Consider the following 22690-nt stretch of genomic DNA (forward strand, 5'->3'; position numbering starts at 1 on the left):
CCAAGTCTGCTGAGAGACCGACCCTCTGCTTGTGGCTTTCCAAGCATGAGTTTGTGTAACCCCTTCGGCACCCCTGGGAGACTAAGCAGCTTGCTCAGGGCTGTGCAGCAGGGTGGGTCTAGCCCTGTGCAGCCCCAGTAGTGGTCAGTGGAGATCAGTGGGCCAGGCATGGCACTTGGTTGAACCTCTGCCAGTGATCCGGGGCCCCTTGTGCTTGGCTCTGTGCCAGCCAGTGCTGTGATTGGGGAGCTGGCCAGGGAGTGAGCAGGCACTGGTCTGGGCAGCCAGGCTGTGGACAACTGGAGCCTGGTAGGATGGCTCAGAAGAGGACAGTGGGAAGAGGCAATGTCCAGGTCCAAAGTCCTCATTCAGGCTCCAAAGCACAAGGCATGCCCTTCCTGCCACATCCCCTCTTCCCACCGGCCTTGGCTCTGCGCGGCCCTCCCTCTACAGGGAGTGATCTCCAGCTGCTGCCTTGCTCACCAGGTCGCCCTGCTCACTCTTGAGTGCTCAGGCTGAGGACGTTGTCCTGGGAAGCCCTCCGGGACCCCATCTGTGATTGTGCCTTTATTGTTGGGGTTATTTGGTTGCTGTCAGGTTCCCTCACCAGACTGCAGGCTTCCTTCAGGTAGGATCCAGGCCTGCTCAGCTCCTCTCTCTCTGCCTCTGTGCCCCAGTTTGCCCTGACTGCCTGCCAAGGATGTGGTCTTGGGAGCACTGAGGAGTCCCCACAGACAGATGGCTCCTTGTGCAGAGAGCTGGCATGTCAGCTGCTGTCCCGGAAGCCTTGTTAGGAAGGCTGAGTGGGGTTCCCAGAGAGGTTGCTCTAGTTGGGGAGGATGTTTGGTGGCTTGAGGGCAAGAGCTCTAGAATGAATGGTGCTGGGTCATCCATACCTCGAGTGAGTTTCTGAACTTGTTTTCTCCTCTGTATTATGGAGACATGAACTGCGCTGAGCTCTTGGGGTTTTGTGAGAACTTGGCAAGGGTTGCAGAAAGCACTTAGTAAGAGGCTAATCAGTCATAGCAGCTACTATTGTTGAGGTTATCATCTTTATCCTGCCCTGCTGGCTGGTGCAGTGATCAAGACCCACTCCTAGCTCCAGCACGATTCTCCATGGCCTGCCCCAGTCTGCCTCCAGTGCCCCTTTCTTTATGGTCTGCGTGGTTCTCACCAAGGCCTTAGTGGTGGGATGACCCTGGCCTCTCCCCTGCCCCCACCTGCCTGCAGGACCCCTGCCTTCTGAGCCCTGGATAAGCCATGAGTGGGCCTTGCTTGATCTCACCCCACCGACAGAGTGAACTGCAGGTGGATGGCCTGCCCTGAGTGCTCCAGGAGTAGGCTCAGGGTTGCAGGCGGTGGAAGCCTCCGGGGAGGTGCAGGCCTGTCCTCAAATGTGGTCTGCAGCAACCTGCAGTAAGAGGTGGGGAGGGCCCTTGGTAGGAAGGAGAGCACCCGTGAAGTGGGTTCCAGTACCTTAATGGAGGGGCTCATGCCTGCAGGTGAGGCAGGTGGGCCGCCAGGCTGTGATGGTGGCACCTACTGACCCCCACTTCCCACCCTGGGCATAAGTTTGTGCTCCCTAAGATCCGCTGCACCTGCGCCTGTCCCCTTCCCTCTCTGTGCTCATTGTCCTCCCCAGCCTAGACCTGGCTTCCTTATAGCTGCTTGCTTTGCCTGCATCCTCCTCAAACCCATCGTTTCTTCAGCTTACTCTTAGTCACTGTTTGCTGGGCAAGTGTCTCCTCTTCAAGAAAAGGAAAATGGCGGGGACATGTTGGGGACCTCAGGAGAGGTGGCAGTGGATGCCCATTCTGGCAGGAGAGATGGTCACAAGGTTTGGCTCTAAGATTAATCCCTTTTCTAAGGGGGATTAGAGGCTGAGAAGGCTTTTCAGTCATTTTATATTATTTAAAACCCACCAAGTTCCAAGAAGGATTTGAAGCAGATTATAGTGAAGGATACAAATAGTCTGGGGCCATCAAAAGATCCAGAACCTGTGTAGTGTATGGGGAATTTAACTTTAAGCTCCCTGGCAGTCAGATGGGTTCAGGATTGCATTACCTATTTTTGGTATTCTTAATACTATGTATTTTTTCCTCTGTGCTTTGTTTTATTTTTACCAGTTGAAACTCTTCTACCAAGATAGATTTTCCATATAGTGAAATGGACAGATGTTAGCTATGCAGTTGGATGAATTTTGACTAATGTAGACCCCATGTAACCATAAATCAAATCAAGATAATGTCTCCATCATCTCAGAAAGTTTGCAAGTATCCCTTTTTTAAAATCCTCACCTGAGGATATGCTTACTGATTTTAGAAAGAGGGAGGGAGAGAGAGAAAAACATTGTACACATCCCGTCGGATCAGATCTGAAACTTTGACATGTGCCCTGACTGGGAATTGAACCCGCAACCTTTTGTAGTATTCAACGATGCTCCAACTAACTGAGCCACACTAGCCAGGGCTGTAAGTATCCCTTTACAGTCAAGTGTCCCCCGTCCCCTGTAAGGTGACCAGTATTCTGATTTCTCTCATCATGGCTTAGATTCACCTGTTCTTGAACTTTATATAAGTGGAAGCATATATAGCAGTATGTACTCTTTGGAGTCTGGCTTCTTTCATTCAGCATAATGGTTTTGAGATTTTCATCCATGTGTTGTATAGAAGTTCTCTTTTTGTTGCTGGCTCCCTGATGTACCTATCCCAGTCGTGTTCCATTTATGAATATGAATTTATATATTTGTTCATTCTCTTGCTGATCAATATCTCTAGTTTTTGTATGCTATGTATCTTTAAGTCCTGAAACATTAGTGTTGTCAGTATTTTACAAAACCTGATGTCCACTTATGTGTGCCTTGAAGCATGGCCAGGGAGTTTGTGCCACCAAATCCTGGATCCCCTGCTCTGTGCTTGTTCAGAAAGTGGTGTGAACACCTTGCTATTCACAGCCTTCCCAGCTGTCTAGGTTTGGAAACCCTCTTCCCAGGTTGCTTGTGGGGGGAAGCACCTTATGTTTTTGAGTTACCTGTGTTTCTCCTGGGCCCCTTTCCACTCCAGAGACCTGGTGGGAAGAGGCTTCTAGGAGAGCAGGAGGTAGGAGAGGATGGAGGCCTTCCTGGGAGCTGACTGAATCCCTCCCCCCTTCCCAGATTCCTGGGCTCCCTCCTCTTTGTCCCTGGCTGCCTGCCAGGACACCCCAGCAGGTAGATACTCCTGGCTGCTCCTGCTTCAACCCTGGGAGGCCCAGCCACTCAAGAAGCCCAGGTGGGGGGTGAAAGGATTGCTTGGGAGCCACTCCCTGTGTCCCTAACACTTCAAGCTCTACTCTTCACACTGAGGGAGTTTGGAAACCCTCTTCCCAGGTTGCTTGTGGGGGGAAGCACCTTATGTTTTTGAATTGCCTGTATTATTTTTATAAATCTTTACTATTACTTTTTTTCTGCAGAATAAGCCTTAGCAAAAGATTTACACATCTACTCAAATGCCACCTCCTCAGAGAGGCCCTCCCCGCTGCCCCAGGCACTTTGTATAAAATAGTCCTCACTGCCATCCCTGTGCTCTCTGCTGTTCTCCTCCAGATCCCTGACCACCACAGATGCTCCCTTGTTTATGCCTTCCCCACTCTCCACACCCCCCAAACCCTGGAGTGTAGGTTCTCAGAGACCTGGATGCGTTTCCAGGCAGCAGTATCCTAGTGAGAGGAATGACCAGCGCACTAATTATTTGATAGAGCCTGTAACCAGCCACTTCCCACCCCCACACGCTGAGGGGAGACCCTGCCCACCACCCCCTGCATTGGCTGTGGATCTGGAGCAGTAGGGCTCTGCAGAAAGATTCTACCTCAGAGCCTCCCTTGAGGTTTTGTTCTTGTTGTCAGGGACTAGGGGAAGCTCAGGGCACCAGAGCAGGGGCTGGGAAAGCAGGGCTCAGTGGAGAACACCCCTGCCCCCTGATGCCTGGCAGGGTGGGGCTGGTGTGTGATGGGCAGGAGAGGGGTGTGCTGCTGACACCAGGGTACCACTGTGCATCATGCACCATGCCTCAGTCCAGTGGCCTGGTGATAAGCAGGGCTGCTGGCAGTGGTTAACCAGTGGTTCCCAACCTTTTTTTGGCCATACTCCACCTAAGCATCTCTAAAATCCTGATGCCCCCCTTGTGACATAATTCTTACTAGGGGCCCAGTGCACGAATTCGTGCACCTTGAAAGGAACTGTGGGCCACGAGGCTGTGATGGGCACAGGGGCGGTTCTCGGCCCATCCTCCGTGCCCCCACCTGGCCCCTCCCGCCACGGCCCCGGTCCCGTCTGCTAGTAGCCCTGCTCCCACCGTCTACGTTCCCATGCGCTCACAGCACTGGCCCCACTCATACCTGCTGAAGGCATGGAGCGATTGGGGCTGGTGCCAGTAGCAGGTGTGAGCGGGGCCAGTGCCGTCAGCCGGTGCAAACAGCGGCTGCTGCCCTGATCACCCCTCAGGACAGGGGGAGGAGGAGAAGCCCTGAGGGGTGATCAGGGCCAGCAGCCTCCACTCACACCCCCTGACAGCACAGAGCAATTGGGGCCAGCGCCAGGCGCCAGCAGTGAATGCGAGCGGTGGTTCCGGCGCCGGCAGCAGGTGCAAGCGCCAGGTGGGACCACTGTGCACGGGAGCAAAGAATTTTCAGTAACCACCAGAGGCTTGCCCCAGTGACAGCGACCAGCACCCTGCCTTGGTCTGGCGCCCCCGCTCACCTACTCCACCATCCCACCACGGCCAATGCCCACCATGTTCCGTGTGCGCCCCCTGGTGGTCAGCGCACATCATAGCGACCGGTTGTTCGGTTGTTCTGCCATTGTTTATTAGCCTTTTATTATATAGGATTATTTTTAAAAAATCACCTCCTATTCATGTGGAGGAAGCCTAAAAGGCCATTAACTTGATCTGAACATGCTTCCAAAGAACATGGCATCCATGAAAGAGAAAAATAAAGGAACAAAAGGACAGTTGAAGGACTGAGGAAGAAATCATTAAGAAATTGTTTAAAACATAATAATAATATGAAGTGATATGAAAAAATAGCAAATAAAGTTTCAAAAAACATAATAGAGAACTGAAATGCATAAATATGTCACAATATGTATTTATATACTGTATATGAGGCCCCTAGAACCATAAGAAATGAAAAAATTCACTGTTAATAACTTATTCTCGAATTGCCCCCCTTAAAAGTCAAATTGCCCCACGTGGATGTGTGCCCCACGTTGGGAACCACTGGGTACACTTAACAAACGCACAAACCAAGGCTCTGAAAGCTGCTTGATGGGCTGAGGGTCTGGGATCTTTAATGTTGTCTTCTGGGGCAAACAGAGCCTTTCTCTGTAGGTGGAGCAGGCTCAGGTGGTATGCTCCACAGTGTGGCCTGAGGAGGGAGAACAAGCAGTGCCTTCCCGTGGCTGCCTTAGCTCTGTATTCACTCCTTCCTGTATGCTCACTCCAGTGCTCCCTGAGCCCTCAGAGTCCCCTCCTGTGACAACACTGGCTCCTTGACCCACCTATCGCAGCTGTGTGGCTGGGCAGCACTGTTCTGCCCTCTGCACATCTCTGTGGGTCTTTGTAGGTCTCCGTGGGTCTCTGTGGCTGTGGGTACCTATGCTCCTACAGAAGCAGACTCGCGGGTGAGGGGACAGCAGATGGCATGTGAAGTCACCCCCCTCTGACTGCCCTGATGTGCTGGGCTGGTTGCTATGGGGAGAAGCAAGAGCAGATGGCGGGCTGGGGCCGGCTTCTTGACCACACCCTGTCCCTGCCTGCCCAGGCTGTCACCCCAAGCCCAGTGGCCACCAGCAGCTAAGCTTTCTCCCTAAGGACAGGGGCTTATCTTTGTGCCCCACCTTCTCCCACCCTCCTTTCCTTCAGCCAGGACCCAGCCTCTGTCTTCCCCCACCCCTGTTTCTTCTGCCTGCCTGATTCTCCCTCCAGGCAGTATTGAGGGTGAGGACGCCAAGTGTTTATCCCAGTGCCAAGGAGAAGGGCAACTGCACCCAGGCCCTAACCTTCTCATTAGGGGGGAGCTCTCGCCTGCCTGACAGCACCCAGGAAGTTCCCCCGCCTGGAGAGTGGAAGAGGGGGCTGCAGAGAAAGGGGGACTGAGGGTACCAGAGTCAGCACCCTGAGTTGGGCAGAGAGCCTCTGGGCCCCTTTCTGAAGCAGGCACCTCCCTATAGGTTCCCCTGCTGAGCTTTAATTTTCAAATTAGAAAAGCAGTTAAAAGAATTAGGAGAGAATGCTGTTCCTTCCAGTTCCTTGAAAGAGCCTGAGTGTGGAGGGAAGGAAGTGCAGGAAGGTGAGGGCACTGGATTTTCTGGAACCCAGGTCCCCTCCCCATGCCTCACTTTGTCCCTGCACCTGATCACTCCATCCTCACACCTTTCGTCCTGGCCCTGCCCCTGCACCCACATTCTGGGACTGGCCTGGGGGGTGCAGAAGGGAATGGCAGGCTGAGGACCAGAGCCCCTCTGCCCCAGTGGAGGTAATGGGAGAGATTTGGCTCCAGGCTGTGGGGGCCCGCCCACCTCCCTGCAGTCAGAGTCACCACCGTAATGACAAATGAACGCCTGGTTGGTTACTCCACCCTCAAAGGTCAGGGGAGGATAGGAAAGCTCTTTATGGCTGACAGCTCTAACACCCGCCCTAAGAGTGCCTGCTCGGCTCTGTCTGGGGTCACCTGGGTGCTTTTCCATGGGGACACGCCTGGGTAGCTGGGTTATGGGTGTAGCTCTGCTGCTTCCTGGCAGTGTGACCTGGGCAAGGCCCTACCCCTCTCTGAGCCTCTGGGTAGTGGTAGCTCTGTCCTGGCCCTCAGGGTGGCAGCGAGGACCATGTCCGGGCTGTGTGTTAGAAGGCAGTTCTTGATGCAGCTGGGCTCATCTCTTCTCCAGGCCACCAACAGGGGTCCCTTGACACCCTCAACCAGGCAGAGCTGGCTCCAGCTCGAAGGCTGGTTTTGAGCTTGCCAAGGTGAGTGGCCAGGGGGAAGGCTGAATTTGATACCCCGTGGCCCTTCAGATATATCATTTCTTCCTGTCCCTGGGACTGGCGGCACTCACCTCCGGTCTCAGGAAATGCTTTCCTGCTGTTGCTCTGAGAGTCAGCCATCCGCTGACCCATTCAGCCACCCTTCTGTGCTGCTAGGAAGACCAAAGCTTTAGGAGGGGAAAGGGCTGCCTGCATCACTGTGCAGCCATTTGAGCCCGCTCTCTTCACTTCCCATTGTCATAAGCATGGTCTTATTTGAAAGAGGCCATCCTATAGCTGCACAATATTCCATTGAGAGGCTGTGGTTGCCTTACCTGTCCCCTGTAGTTGGTCATTTAGGTGATGCCCCACTCCTTTGTTTACAATTATAAATGCTGCAACAGACATTGTTGAGCCTAAAGCAAGAATTGTTCATAGTGCAGTGGGTCTGACCTGAAGAATAAGACCTGGAAAGCCCAGAGAATGGGAGCTGGGTCCCAAGTTCTTCTTCCCACTTAGGGTCTGGGATCAGCAGCCGTTCTCACCCCTCACCGTGGACACTTTAATGGACAGATGAGAACCAGTGTCCCCATGTGCTGGGCCCACCATGTTGCCTGTACAGGTAGCTCTACTCCAGGCCCCAATGGGAGGGATTGGTGACATTCCCCTCCAGCCTGTGAGTTCATCCTCAGCCTGGCTGGACATGCCAGGCTGCTCCTGGGGTGGCTGACAACCATCTGGGAGAGTGCTGCTGCCTGGGCAGCGCTCCTGCATCTTCATGCACTAACACCTCCCCACGCTCCTCCTCATTAGAGTGGCCGCTCTCCTTCCTGTTGAACCTCAGTGTGTGTGGGTTAGTAATGGGCCCTAGTACTCAGCTGCCTGTCCTTTGGGGTCTCTGAGTGCCACAGAGTCCTTGGCTTTGTGAGCCTGAGTGCCCCTGCCTTTTGATTCCTTTCCTGCCCTGACCTGAGGTGCCACAAGGCAGTCAGGGTGACTGCTGTTTGGCAGCCCCACCTCCCCTTCCCTGGTGACCAGCTGTCCCCTCTGTGGCTGAAAGTCTGTGGGATGGGGCAAAGGGGCTGTAAACGGGTCTTAACCTCTTCATCTGGAAAATGGGGCCAATTGTGAAGCCTGTTTTGCAGAGTTGCTGTGGGCATGAAATGAGCGTGTGATCATAGAGCCTTGGCTCAGGGCCCCACGGAGGCTGTCCTGGGGACTGTCAGCCCAGGAGGGTCTGCTCCCCTATACATGATACACCCCAACCATAGCCTGCCCAGTGGGTCCTGTCCTCCATATCCCTCCCGCATAGGCCTAGGAAGGGGCATTCCTCTTCCCCTCCTTCTTGTACAGTCGGGCACAGATCCTAGGGCCTTGATTCCAAAGCGGAAATGCCATTCTGGGAGGCAAAGGCTGGGGGGAGGGAGTTTAAGTGGAAAAGGAGCAAATTTTTGAAATGCCTGCGCCTGAGCTGGGTTCCCTTCCCCCACCGACCCCCCCCCCCCCTCCAGCAACCCCGCCCCCGGAGCTGCTTTAATCCAGCCCCAGAGACTAGAGGGTCTCTCTTTCCTGTTCCCTTGTTCCCAGCCAGCCACCTCCTCTCTCCCTAAGCTATCTAGGCAGAGTTGAGGGCCAGGACTTTGGTGTCCCAGCCTATCCCTGCAGAGACCTCCTGCCTGCAGGACTGGCCTGGCTGTGAGGCCTGCTCCCCATCTCTCACCCCACAGGAGTGGTGGCCTGGGGAAAACCTAAGGACTCCCTCCCAACAAATGTTCATGCATGACCCAGTTGGCTTTGATCTGCTCCTTTGGAACCTGGGAATGGGGTCAGGGTTTAGGGGGGGCCACAGCTTCTTGTCTGATTTTGGGGCACAGCTGTTGGGAATACGCAGGAGGGGATGCCCTAGGCCAGCAGTCGCCAACCTTTTGGACCTCACGGACCATCAGTGGACCACTGGTTGGCAACTGCTGCCCTAGGCAGTGTTTCTGAGAGCTGGCTCTTCTTTTGTGGGGAAGTGGGCTGTTTTGAGGGTGACGAGAGGGCCAGCCTTGGGGAGGGCATAGGGTGGTACCCATTTGTTTTGCTCCTGGAGGACTCTGGGTCCCATTGTGTTCAAATCCCACTGTTCCTTACCCATCCCTTATGCTGTGAGTTCTGTCTGGTGGTTCCCCAAGAAGCTTTGAGGAAATGCAGATGCTCAGGTCCCCCCACATGTTTTTTTCTGGAGGAGTAGCCTGGGAATGTGTTTTTTAACAAGCTTTCCAGGGGACCCATGACCAGCCAAACTTGGGCTGCCTTAGTTCAGGCTCTTCGTATTACATATAGGAGAGGGCCTGCCCATGGTGGTACACCTGGCCTGGGTGTCAGATATGTGTGTCAGGTGGAGGGATAGCTGTGGATACATATTGGCTTTATATATATATTTTATAGGCCATGCCTTAGGGTTCTCTGCAGGGCAAAGCCGAATCTGCCCCACTGCTTCCCTGGCACTGCGAGCTGCCTGATGGTGTCTTACTTAGTAAGTGGCCCAGGATGTTGACTGTCTGCGGATCCAGAGATAAGACACCAAACTGATGGTTTCTGGAGTAGGTCCATCCTAGATCTCCCTGTAGGCCACTGTGCAAGCCTGGACCAAGCTCAGGGACTGGCACACCCTGGTTCTGTGTGAAGTGACAGTCATTGACCTGCAGCCTAGGGAGTGGGGACTCAGGAGAACCAAGACACTTTCCACTCAGTTTCCCACTGGGTGGTAGTGGCTCTTCCTTCTCTCTCATTACCTGCAGACCCCCTACTATGTTGCTGAAACAGATGAGCTGTTGGGCGTAGTGTGTTAGGCCTAGACAGGGCTGACAAAGGGATTGGGATGAGGTCAGAACTCTTAGGGCAGGCCTGAGACCTTGGGGGAGGGAGAGCATGCTTCAGGGAGGCTGGATTCAATTAAGTGGAGAAGTTGATAGATGGTGAGCCCTTTGTCCATGGATGGGGACTGGAGTCTCGAGCAGTCTGGTAGAACAGGATGAGCTCAGGCCCTGCCTCATTTCCTTGGGCTCTTACATGGTAGGCCTGACCTGAGTCCCTGCCATGGTGGTTATTAGTTTCTGCTAGCTGGGTTGACCCCCTTCCCTTTACCTTCAGATTCAGATTACCTCCGCGTATGAGGGCATGAAGGACACTGTAAAATGCCCCGGGGTTGGTAGGCAGGGAAGGCATAAGTCAACATTTGGCCGGCAGCACTTAGAGCTTAGCTTGGTGCTGGTAGGGCGTGGGGGTTGGTCCACTGGGCGGGCGTGCCCGCGCACTCCCATCGTGCCCGCGCCCTATGGGCAGGCAGTTCATTTGCATGGGGAGCCACAGCGGCCAATGGGCGTGCACGGCTGGGCATGCCGGGAGCCGGGCTAGGCTGGCCCGCAGCGGGCGGAGCAAGACTGGACCCCCCCCACCACCCCTGGGTGGCGGCAGCGGCAGCGGCAGAGGCAGCTGGCGTGGTGGCAGAGACAGCCGGACCTGGACCTGGGCGCCTGTGGCACGTTCGCACGTTCGGGGCGGGCGTGTGGCGCGGGCCGCTCGGTATGCGTCCCTGCGCGGAGCTGGGGCCCAAGGCAGTCCAGAGGGACACAATGAATTACCTGGTGAGTGTGGCGGCCGGGGTGGGGTACGCATGCCCTGTCCGGCTGGAGTCCACGTACCCCCTTCAAGGAGACTGCCCTGTCTCGGGCAGGCCCAGATGGGAGAGTTAAGTGAGCGGCATTTCCTGCCGACTCTGCGGGTCCTGGGAAGCGCCGGCTACTGGAGCTTACGCGGGGGCGTAACCAGGCTGGGGTCCGAAGTCCTGGACCCACCTCGCACCCTGGCCCCAGCGCCTGGAGACGATGAATGAGGATCCCAGAGCCTGCGCACTCTGGGGGCGTTAGAAGGAGCCCTGGCTTGGACTCAGGGGCTGCTGGCCGGCAGGAAAGTTCCTGGATCCGGGAAAGTTGCTGGCTGGAGGCCCGCTCTCTTCCCGCCCCCCCCCCCCCCCCGCCGGCCACCGCCTTCTGGGTGACCTTGGGCCTTCAAACCATGGCTTCAGTTTCCTCGGCTATAAGGAGGGGGCCGAGGTCCCTCAGACCCGTAGGCTTGACGAGGAGATGGTGGTCCGTCTGTCAGTCCATCTGTGTGTTTTGGAGTATCCCTCCCCCCAAGTTAGAGATCGAGATTTGGGCTAGCAAGTGGGTGGTGTCTGCGGAGATGTCGGGTGCCAGGAGCGCCAGTCCGGGGCCTGTTAATGATTCACCCCGGCCCGGCCGGCCCGGCCCGCCGGCGCTGGATTCCGGGACTGGGGACAGGCGCTTCCTGGCCTTTACCTACCTTGACTGAAAAAGAACCCCAAACAGTGATAGAAGCCGGATCCTAGCGGTGGGGATCCAGGGCTGCACTGCCACCCGTGGGTCCCAGCCTCTGTGGTCGAGGGCACGCTGGGTAGGGGCTGACTGCTTTTTGAGTGTCCGTAGTCCAGGCTTTCAGCCTCTCCTTGCAGTTTGAGGGAGTCGGAGAAACAGATTTGCCGAGGTCCGGAGATGGGCGGGGAGAGTGGGCGGATTAGAGCTAGGGGAGATGTTGGGATCCCAGATCCCAGAGTGGAGGTTGGGGCTTCATCCGTCCTGAGAACAGGGAGTTTCCTTTCCCACACCCCTACCATGAGGAAGGGTCTAGGCTGGAAGGGACTCTGAGCTTCCCTGCATGCAGGCTTCAGCCAGGTAGGGAGATGTTTCTCATCCGCCTAGGCTGGGGGGCATGCCCTCAGTGCCCATTTTCTTTCCCAGGTGGAGAACTGATGTTGGGTGTCAGGGAGACAGGGCTGACAGACCTAGAAGAGCAGGTGTGTGTTTGTGCTGGAGGAGCAGGAGTGGAATGGGCACAGGTGGGAGGCAACCAATTGATGTGAGAGAGAGACACATGGATGTCTCTCTCTCTCTCTCTCCCTTCCTGTATCATTTCTCTCTCCCTCACTTCTACTCTCTCTAAAAATCAATGGTGACTATGAACCAGGAAGTCACTGTTCGATTCCTGGTCAGCGCACATGCTGGGGTTGTGGGCTTGATCCCTAATGGGGGCGTACAGGAGGCAGCTGATCAGTGAGTCTCTCTCATCATTGATATTTCTCTCTCTCCTCCTTTCCTCTCTGAAATCAATTTTAAAAAGTATATATAAATAAAATAAAAATCAATGGAAAAATATCCTTGGGTGAGGATTACAAAAAAAAAAAAAAAAAAAGACAAACCAAAAAGAAAACATTGGGTCCCAGAAAGGGGCCACAAAGGCACAGCCCTGTGCCAGGGGGACCCCACCAAGTTGGCGGCCCCAGCAGAGCATGTCAACACTCCAAAGACCAGGTGGGAATTGAACCTGCAACCCAGGTATATGCCCTTGACCTGGACTTAAACCTGTGACCCTTCAGTGTGTGGGCCAACGCTCTAACCACTGAGCAACATGGACCAAGGCCCAGTGTTTTTAGGAGGTTCCACAACCCTTTTCTCCTGGACCTAGAGAACTCCCATCCCTGTCCTCTAGGAGCCCACAGCCAGGACCAGCCACGTGTGTACCCAGGAGGCTTCTCAGAGGGGTGAGGGACAGTGTTGGAGTCAGACTTGGAGGGTGGGGTGGAGGGTAGGGTTCTAGCCCTCAAGTAAGGGGCTGCAGGGTGCTCTCCCTCCAAGGAGGTGGGGCTCGCCCTAACTCCCTCCCCTCTCTAGGTGAGGAGCAGGGTGAAGTACTGACCTGGAGTGAAAGGAGCACAAAGGATGGAGGGGCAGGGCTCCATCTCCCATCCCATCTCCACTGTGTATCCTAGAAATGAGACATTTGGTACTATTTTTAAGCTAGACTACCACACTTTTTGTGCCATCGTGTCCCCCTCCATTTCAGCTCAGGCAGAGGTGCTGCTTGAAGGGCTGCTGAAAGTTCTCTTTTAGAACTGGAGTGGGCAGAGCTCTCCGGGGTTTTATGTTTTTGTTTTTATTTTTTAAAAATATATTTGTATTGATTTCAGAAAGGGAGAGGGAGAGAGAGATAGAAACATCAATGATGACAGGGAATCATTGATTGGCTGTCTCCTGCATGCCCCCTACTGGCGATCAAGCCTCAACCCGGGCATGCCCTTGACTGGAATCAAACACCGGACCCTTCAGTGTGCAGGCTGACATTCTATCCACTGAGTCAAACCGGCTAGGGATCTCTGGGGTTTTAGATGTCAAGGTGGAGAATCCAGGGCTTTGTAAGGAGTGAAATCTCTGCTGTCCCCTCCAGGCTGTCCCTTCTGCCTCTGCCTTTTCCATGATGACAAATCTGTGGTTGGGAGAAGTTACCCCTACTCTGGTGCTGCCCTTGAAATAAAGGTCAGCCTCATGCTGAGCCCTCTGCTGAGAGACCTGTGATTCCTCCCATCAGGCCCCAGTGACTGGGAAAGAGAGCAGCAGGGTATAGGTCTACGGTCTGCCAGCCTGGATTGAGTCTCTGGGAGAGGTGGCAGTGGTGAGGATTCTTTTTTTTTTTTTTTTTTTTAATATGTTTCTATTGATTTCAGAGAGGAAGGGAGAGGGAGAGAGAAATAGAAACATCAATGATGAGAGAGAATTATTGATCAGCTGCCTCCTGCACGTCCCCCTACCCCCCACTGGGGATCAAGCCCAAAACCCGGGCATGTGCCCTGACCGGGAATGGAACCGTGACCTCCTGGTTCACAGGTCAACACTCAACCACTGAGCCATGCCAGCTGGACAGTAGTGAGGATTCTAAGGGGACTGGGGACCATTCCCAAGCTGCCAGCAGTTGGAGTGGGCTAGAGGGTGTAGGGCTGGCTGTGTCCTTATACCACCCCACAGGCTTCTTGATGCTTTGGCCTCAATTCTGCCTGTTCCCACCATCCATGGTATGTTGGGGGCTGCAGAGGCCATGCCCTGCAGCAAGGAGGGCCCTCCCCTTTTCACCTCTCCTCTGCCCAGCCTCCTAGAGATAGTACCTAGGACACCCTAGCAAGGGTGAGGGGGAAGGGCCTGCTTCCGGCCAGAGCTGGCCCTGGACACAAAGGCATCTGCTATTGCCACTGCAGCCGAGGCCAGGCGTGGCTTGTTACTGGGAGCTGCTGACAGTGGATTTTTATCTTCATTCTACAGACCTGTCCTCTGGCTGCTGAGTGTTAGGCATAGAGCTGAGCCTCAGGCTCCTGAGGTGGGCAGGGCAGGAACCATGCTCCCCTTGGGATGGCTCTGGAGCGGGGGCTCACCCACATTTTTTCCCTGCTGGCAGAGCACTGAGGACCTGAACCCGATTCTGGCCACTCGAGTGTCCCTGGGAGTATGAGGGGAGTGATGCGAACGGTGCTGGTCCCCGAGTTCCACCAAGGATGTGAGCGTGGGGATGTCTGGGAGGGAAGAGGCACTGCTCTCGGAGCTCGGTTGCAGCCTGGGAGCACAGGGGCAGGACAAAGGGATGGGCAGGCGCCGACCAGTGGGCATAGACCAGTAGTCAGTACACGCTCTGGGCCTGTGTCCATTGGCCATTGAGACTCCTTGAGACAAGCAAACAGAATATCCCAGAAATAAACTTGGCTCACGTTGAGATGGTTCTGGGTATGAAGGGAACTAGTGTTTCCCAAGTGACTGTTGTGTGTGAGGCTCTGCACTGGGGGCTAGAGAGAGTGTGTGTCTGTGTGTTTGGAGGTGGGGAACAGGAGGGAGCAAAAGGCCTGTGAAATTTCCACTCCTGGCTTCCATGAACCTAAGCATTACCCTAGGAACCACCAGCTCCACCTTGTCACACAGCCCAGATCCGCTTCTGTTGCTCCCTGACAGTGAGCCAGGCAAGTCGAGTAACTGTTCTGTGCTTCCGTTTCCCTGTCTGTAAGGTGGGGGTAATTAATCATAGTGTCTCACAGGGTTAAAAGAGATGATTGAAGTGTGCAAAAGAGCCCTGCCATGACAGAATCAGCACCGGCCATCATTGTTGTAGTCACTGGGAACCCATCAATCGTGTCTCTCCACTACTCCCAGCCACCAGGTTTGGGGTTTGGGGATACTCAGAGCACATCTAAGGTCCCTGAGGCAGCTGGTGGTGCTGTGGGGGAGACATGAATACTCGTCAGATAGTTGCCGTTCTCGCAGATGCCTGACCACCAGCGTCCAAGGCCCAGCTGAGGACCAACCCAGCCTGGCTGGGGTTCTCCTCTGCTTCCTCCCTCTTGGGTAAGAGAGATGCAGAGGGCATTCCTGGCTTCCTCAGGTGAAGCCACACTGCTCCCAGGAAGGGCCAGACACCACATGCTAGGAGGATTTTTGCCGGAGCCCACCCATCCTGGGCCAGGCCTAGTGCTTTTGCAGGGGAGGGGGGTCCATGCTGAGGGTGTCCAGGTAGGGGGGCATGAAGCAGGCAATAGTAAGATGTAGATGTATTAGTACTTCCAGGTGGGGGCAACAGTGCGCGGATGCCCAATGAGAGGCACAGGATCCTTCCTGAAGGGAGTACACCCTAGTCATGTCCTGAAGAAGGACACAGCAAGAGGTTTCCTAGAGGCAGGAGTGTGGTGGCCAGAGACGCAGGGCAGGGCAGACACAGATAGCCAGCAGTGTCTGCCAGGACTGTGATAGTGCTCTGGCGGAATGCCCCTCCAAGAGATCACAGCTGTGCCCTCTTGTGAGCTTGGGGGTGAAGCACCTGATTGTCCTAGAAGCAGGGGAGGCTGCAAAGCTAAGCTCTGCGGGAGCCGGCTCCTTGTAAGAACAAGCTGGGCAAGAAGCTGGATCCTGAGGATGCTGGTTACTGAGCTCTCCATGCACCATCCCAACTCATCCTGCAGTGTGACTGGCCTTGGCCTGCCTGCTGCTCCAGGGCCACAACCCTATCCCCTCTGGCCTCTCCCTGCTCCAGTACCTTGGCTCATGCCCCTCCGCTGCCTGTATGCTCTTCCCTAGCTGGTTTCACGGTTGCCTAGTTTTCATTCTTCATGAGTCATCTGAAGTGTCACCCCCTTGGGGAGGCCCTCTCTGATTACCCCCTGTCCTAGCAAGTTTTTTGGTGTCAGTCTGCCCCACTGGAATGTAAGGCCCATGTGGCTAGGGACCTGATGGAGCTAGGGCTAGCTAGGCCTGTGTTGTCCCGAACAGGGATCTGAGTGCTCAGAGAGGCTAAGGGACTTGCCTGAGGTCACCCAGGTCTGGTCTGAGTGCTACGGAGTGACTGAGAGAGAAGAAAGGAGGAGCTTGTGTCAGGGGCTGCTGGGGAGGTTTAGAAACCCAAAGGGGCGAGTCGTTGGCCAGCTGGAGTGCTCCAGCGCCAGCAGTGCCCAGGCTACAGAAGGCTGCCTCTGGGGCTCTGGGCAGAGGCACCAGCTGACGCAGGCAAGGAGCTCCTGGTGCCAGGCGCCCAGTGCCATGTGCCCAGCCCAAGAGGTGCTTCCCAGCCTGGCTCCAGCCGCCCCAGGCTATACAGTTACAGCCATAGTTGGGTACCTCACTCTGAGGGGTGGGGGCTGGCCACCCTTGCACAGGAAGTCCCAGTAGCTTCTTGAGCCCTGGTGGACTCTCTGCTTTCCCTTCCCCCTCCCCCACTGGACCTTGCACTGAGCAGAGCCCTTCAGCCTCCCTGAGTGCCCAGCCCTGTCTGTGGGACCTGGTGGAGGCCCATCTGCCAGCCTTCCCTGGGCTGCCCTTCTCCTTAGAGGTGAGGGGCCTCCTAGGGGCAGTCCCCTCTCTCCCCGCCTCTTCTGACTGGGCCAGAGGGGAATTTTCCTGTGACTCACTCTGCTGGCACTTCCTGTGGTCACCAGGGCAGGGGCTGGGGGGACCCAGTGGGGTGGCTCTGTATTCTGGGGTCACTGGGGGAGGGGGACCGTGTGTGTGTGTGTGTGTGTGTGTGTGTGTGTGTGTGTGTGTGTCGCCCTCTGAAGGGATGTGATTCCCTGTGGCCAGCTGCAGACCATATTTGGGAAACTTACTTTTCTTAAAGGCAGCCTGGGGATGGGGCCCTGGAGCCCCAGTGGGCTCACCCCTGCCTCCTTCTCCCTGGGCTCTGGCCTCTGGACCTGTTTCAGCCTCCTCTGTCCTATCCTGCTTTGGAGCCTAGGAGGTAGCCCACTGTTTTCTTTTTCAGGATGTGTGTTGTTTTAACCCCAAAGCCAAGAAATGCTCATTAAATACAAATAGAAAAATTCTGAAAATCAGGAAGAGAAAACATCTCCCAGTCATCTCAAATATTAACATTGTTATTCTTCCCTCTCCCTATTTAAGTTGGAGTGACAGTTTATTGAGGCATAATTTACACTTCCATGCATTTGTAACTGGTAATTTCTGTGTGGACCTTGCAGTCGTCAGCAGTTCCAGGGGCCTCTGCCCTGGTGCTCATCTCGGTGCTGGCTGACTCCTCTGGCTCTGCCCTTCCTGAGCTCTGAGCTGCCTGCCTTGACTGGCTTCTTCCCTGGGTCTTGCCACTCTTGGCTCCCAGTTTTCCTGCCGCTGGCCCTTTCTGGGGCGGGAACCTATGAGCTGCTCTGAGGAAGTGGGCTCCCGGGGTCTGAGCATGCAGTCCTGGGGCCTGGAGCACATGCCGGCCCAGGCCTTCCCAGGGGCCACCTTGATGATACTCAGGCCTCTTCCCTAATCCGGTGTGGCAGCAGTGGAGATGGAGCTCACAGGGGCCCTTGCTGACCCCAGATGCAGGTATGGAGTGAGGAGAGGGGCTTGGCTGAGGCCTCACCCTCACTCTCCTCTGCTCCAGGGCCCAGGCTCCCACTTCCTGTTCCTGCCTGCAGGGGTGTGGCTCTTCCTTCTGCCTGGAATTGCTGCTCCTGCTTGACTCCTTGCAGATGGAGTCCTGGGGAGGAGACTGGGCCCAGGTGGGGAAGGTCACACAGCTAATGGGTGGCCAGACCCAGGTTTCATTCCTTAGTCAAGGATCTAGACCAGGTTATGTGTCCTCAGACCCCAGGAGACTCAGTAGGGCAACCAGAGCTGAGGCCTCACTGGTGGAGCTGGAGCCCAGCTGGCCTGGTGCTATCCTCTCCACAGACCTGGCTTCCCCCTGTGTGTGAGGCCTGGCCTCTGCTGCACCCTGCCAAGCTCTCTGCTGCCCTAGAAGGCCAAGGCAACCCTGGCCTTCTCTCCCCCAGGTGCCTCCTTAGCTCCTTGGAAATGACCTTGGCCCTCCAGCGGGGGTGGAGGTGGGACGTTCTGTGATATCTCTTGAGCCCAGCCTGAGCTTGGCACCTGTGCAAGGGAGTAGCAGCATCAGGGGTCAAGGGCTAAAAACTCAGGGCCTCCTGACCCCCAGATTTTCTGCCCCTAGTGAGGTTCTGGGTCTGCCACTCAGTATCACTAGTGCTATGGTCCACCTGCCTCTGACCCTACCGCCTTCCCCCAGGGCCTCTTCCTGGAGCGCATGTCCCTGCTCTGGAAGAGTTTGCTGACTAGCGGAACCCCGAAGCAGTGTTGGGTGGCTGTGCAAATTAACAGAATTACAGCAGCAAAAAGGAAGGTTGGAGAGTGCTGTCGTTCCTTGTTTTGCTTTATTTTTCTCATTTATTCCTGATGTCTATCTCATTCCTGTCCCTCTTCCAGAAGCACCCATGCTAACGTAATGTGTCTGGAATCTCTCTGGATAAGAATCTGTGAAAAATACATGGGGTTGTTTTGTAGATGTTTATAACATTTACAGTAAAGGACTCTACTCTTACCTCAGGAGGGTGTGGCCAACAGGCCTCACCAGACACCTGGGCACCTGCTGGCACACAGCAGAGTTGCAGATGTGTCCCGATTTAATAGTATCTTGAGTGCCATCCCCCCTGAGCATTCTTTGGGGGGTCTTGGCCATTCAGTTTTCCCCTTTGGAAAAGTCACTCATATTTTGTTGGTTTTCTGTGAGTGTTCTTATCTCTGTTCTTACTGATTTGTAGGAGCACCTCCAGATTCTACATTAATCACTCTTGTCATTTGGTGACCTGTCACCCTGTCTGTTCTTGTTTTTGTCACCTTACATTTTGTGCTTTTGGCGTCTTTGTTTTTGAGGTTTTGTTTTATATTTTTTTCACATCACAAAGGTAATTCTCCCACAATTTTTTCTTTTATTAGTTCTAGAGTTATACATTTCACATTTAGGTCTCTAATTGCCCTTTATAATGTGAGGCAAGTGTTCACATGGAGTTTTCCTCCTAATATCATTTACGGTGCATTCTCCTCTTTCCTGAGTCCTGTCCCTGCCCTCTGGCCCCCAGGCCACTCCCTGGTTTGGAGCTGTGGCAGGCTCTCACAGCTGGGAAGGAGAGTGCCCTTGGTGTTTTATTTTCAGAATTAACCTGCCTATTTGTAGACCTCTTTTCCTCCCTTTAATTCTAGAAGAATTATTTTTCTTTGGTTAGATGCCTCAACAAAAAAGTTTCTGCTGGCACTGTGTTGTAATCATAATTCATTAAGTAAGCTTGGGCTGATTGGCTTTTTATATCGCTTAGTCATCCCATCATGAACTTGGTGTATGTTTCCCCTTACTCACGTTTGTTCTTGAGCCCTTTGACAGAATATAAACATTTCTGCCTCTGAGGCCTCCTGCAGGCTTTTTTTTTTTTTTTTAATATATTTTATTGATTTTTTACAGAGAGGAAGGGAGAGGGATAGAGAGTTAGAAACATCTATGAGAGAGAAACATCGATCAGCTGCCTCCTGCACACTCCCCACTGGGTATGTGCCCGCAACCAAGGTACATGCCCTTGACCGGAATCGAACCCGGGACCCTTGAGTCTGCAGGTCGACGCTCTATCCACTGAGCTAAACCGGTTAGGGCCTCCTTCAGGCTTTGCTTGATCAATTCCTGAATAACTTGTAGCTCTTGCTGTTATCATGTGAAATCTGTTCTTTGACTTTTCATTCTCATCAGTTACAGAGTCTTCTAGGGTAGTGGTCGGCAAACTCATTAGTCAACAGAGCCAAATATCAACAGTACGACGATTGAAATTTCTTTTGAGAGCCCAATTTTTTAAACTTAAACTTCTTCTAACGCCACTTCTTCAAAATAGACTCGCCCAGGCCATGGTATTTTGTGGAAGAGCCACACTCAAGGGGCCAAAGAGCCATATGTGGCTCGCGAGCCGCAGTTTGCCGACCACGGTTCTAGTGTGGGCATTTTCACATAGATGATGACGGTTTTGTCCCCGTGTCCCCTCCCCACTGTGTTTGTTTTTTTCCTCTTGGCTGATTGCACTGGTGGGGCAGCAGGACTATGCAGGGAGGGTGTACATCCTGTTTTCTTCCCAGAACGTGGTGGCCATTATTGTCATTATCGCTGCTCTCCCAGTGTTGGTCCAGGTTGCAGTATGACTTTGGGAGTGGTTTTTAATAGTATCTTGAGTGCCATCCCTGGCGTGTAGGTGGTGGCTGCGGTTGAGAGGATTTTGAGGTGCTATCCAGGCCCATTTGGAAAAAAAATGCCAAGATCAGCTGGGCCTTTCTGCTGGGGTTCATGGGGTCACAGGCACCAGGATTGTGCCAAACTTTACTTAGTTCCTTTCCCAGTGCCAACACCAGATGTTTCCCCTGACCTGGAGAGGCGTGGGTGACGGGCAGGCCGCTGAGCCCTCCCTGCACATCCTCATGCCCACCTGTGTCCTCTCTCCCCAGAACGTGCTGGCCAAAGCCCTGTATGACAACGTGGCCGAGTCCCCAGATGAGCTCTCCTTCCGCAAGGGCGATATCATGACGGTGCTGGAGCGGGACACACAGGGCCTGGACGGCTGGTGGCTCTGCTCGCTGCATGGGCGCCAAGGCATCGTGCCCGGGAACCGCCTCAAGATCCTGGTGGGCATGCATGACAAGAAGCCTGCAGGGCCTGGCCCCGGCCCACCTGCCCCTTTGACCCTGCCCCAGCCTGGCCTCCACAACCCGGCTGCCCAGTACACGCCTATGCTGCCTGTCACTTATCCACCGCAGTCTGACAGTATCTACCTGGTGCCCACCCCCAGCAAGACCCAACAGGGGCTCTACCAAGCCCCTGGGCCCAGTCCACAGTTCCAGTCTCCCCCGGCCAAGCAGACATCCACATTCTCAAAGCAGATGCCGCATCACCCATTCCCCAGCTCAGCCCCGGACCTTTACCAGGTGCCTCCAGGGCCTGGCAACTCCACCCAGGACATTTACCAGGTGCCACCTTCTGCTGGGATGGGGCTTGACATCTACCAGGTTCCTCCATCCATGGATGCACGCAGCTGGGAGGGGACAAAGCCACCGCCAAAGGTAAGGCCACCCTGGCATAGCTGGGCAGCCCTCCTGCTGGGTTTCGCGCAAACCCTGGTTTCTGGGCACAGCAGGGCACAGCTAAACACCCTTGGATTCTCTGGGGCTCCAGCAGTGGCTGTGTATTTGGTCTGGGAGGTGATTGTTTGGGGAATGTGTTCATTCTGCTGCTGCTGCTGGGTGTGAACAGGCTGGGCCAGCCCAAAGAGGAGATAGCTGAGCTGGCCTTGGACCATGAGGTGTACCTCAGACAAATGCCAGTGGGAGGACGAAGCCTGTCAAAGGCCTGGAGGTGAGGAAAAGTCTCTGTATTCTGGGTTGGCAGTTAAGGCTTGGCTGGTGATGCCGGAGCAACAGGCTGGGGACAGACTCCCAGGGGCCTGGTGCCACCTAAGACCCAGATGCTTTCCTGAAGATAGAGGGTTTTGAGTGGAAGTGACCTGCTCAACCCATATTCTAGTTAAGTCATTCTGTCCAGAGAGTGGAGGGTACGGGAGCATTGAGGGGCCCAGGCAGGGGCAGGGGACCTAGGAAAGGGAAGGAGGGTTGGGAGTGTAGGGTGGCACTTGAAGGGGAGAAATCCAGCATGGAGTGCAGTGCAGCAGTTAGGGGAGTGTGGCTGAAAACCCAAAAGAATGGATTGAACAAAAGGAGAGGTGTTTTTTTTCTCACATACCTCCGTTTGGAAATGAGCAGTGCAGGCCTGACACAGCACCTCTGTGCCTATCAGGGGCCATGGCTCCTTCCATCTTGTTGCTCTGACATTGTCGATGTAGGGCTTGAGTCTCATGGGCCAGGGAAGTTGCCTTGTGAGCTCTAACCAGCATGGCCACATCCTGGTGAGCAGGAAAGGAAGAAGGGACAGAGGGGAGAGGCCAGTCGTCGCCTTGTGCCTGGAGGTTCTGGGGCGGGGGTGTCAGTCCCTTGGGTGGGAGTAGAGCATATCTTCTGGCCGTCCCTGGCTCCATAGTTGCCCTTCTCTTTTGGGGCATGTTAGTGGTCCTGCAGGCACCTACAGGTGACCTGTTTGTAACTTCTGCACAGTGGGGAGAATTTTGCCTATGGGATTGCCAGTTCAGGGTCGTCCTGAGAGAGAATCTGCTTCAAGCCTCTTTTGCCAGTGGGATGTTGGGCCAGGGGACAAGGCCCCACACACTCCCCAGTCTGTCTGCCTGAAGGAAGGAGAGGCCAGGCCCCACTGGCTGCTTTGGGCTGAGTCAGGAGCAACATTTTCTCACCTTTGGCCTATATCTTCTCATACACACATCCCTTCAAGAATTGGGGAGTGGAGCCCTAACCGGTTTGGCTCAGTGGCTAGAGCGCCGGCCTGCAGCCCGAAGGGTCCCAGGTTCGATTCCGGTCAAGGGCATGTACCTTGGTTGTGGGCACGTCCCCAGTGGGGGGTGTGCAGGAGGCAGCTGATCCATGTTTCTCTCTCATCGATGT

The 22690-nt window shown here is 54.7% G+C and overlaps 1 protein-coding gene across 5 annotated transcripts in view; it reads left to right on the forward strand.

Annotated features, from left to right (window-relative positions):
* BCAR1 (BCAR1 scaffold protein, Cas family member) overlaps positions 1-22690 on the forward strand; it is a 68791-nt gene that overhangs the window by 35060 nt on the left and 11041 nt on the right. For 4 of the 5 annotated variants that reach the window (XM_080645147.1, XM_080645148.1, XM_080645149.1 and 1 more), the window contains exon 2: positions 20633-21244. In XM_080645147.1, the coding sequence (XP_080501273.1) occupies positions 20708-21244 (537 nt within the window). In that variant the 5' untranslated portion in view covers positions 20633-20707. Of the gene's footprint in view, positions 1-10445; positions 10628-20632; positions 21245-22690 lie in introns of those variants that run through there. The other variant, XM_080645145.1, reaches the window with a different exon arrangement.

This window comes from Plecotus auritus, assembly GCF_963455305.1.
Source record: "Plecotus auritus genome assembly, chromosome: 10".
NCBI classification, from domain to species: Eukaryota; Metazoa; Chordata; class Mammalia; order Chiroptera; family Vespertilionidae; genus Plecotus; species Plecotus auritus.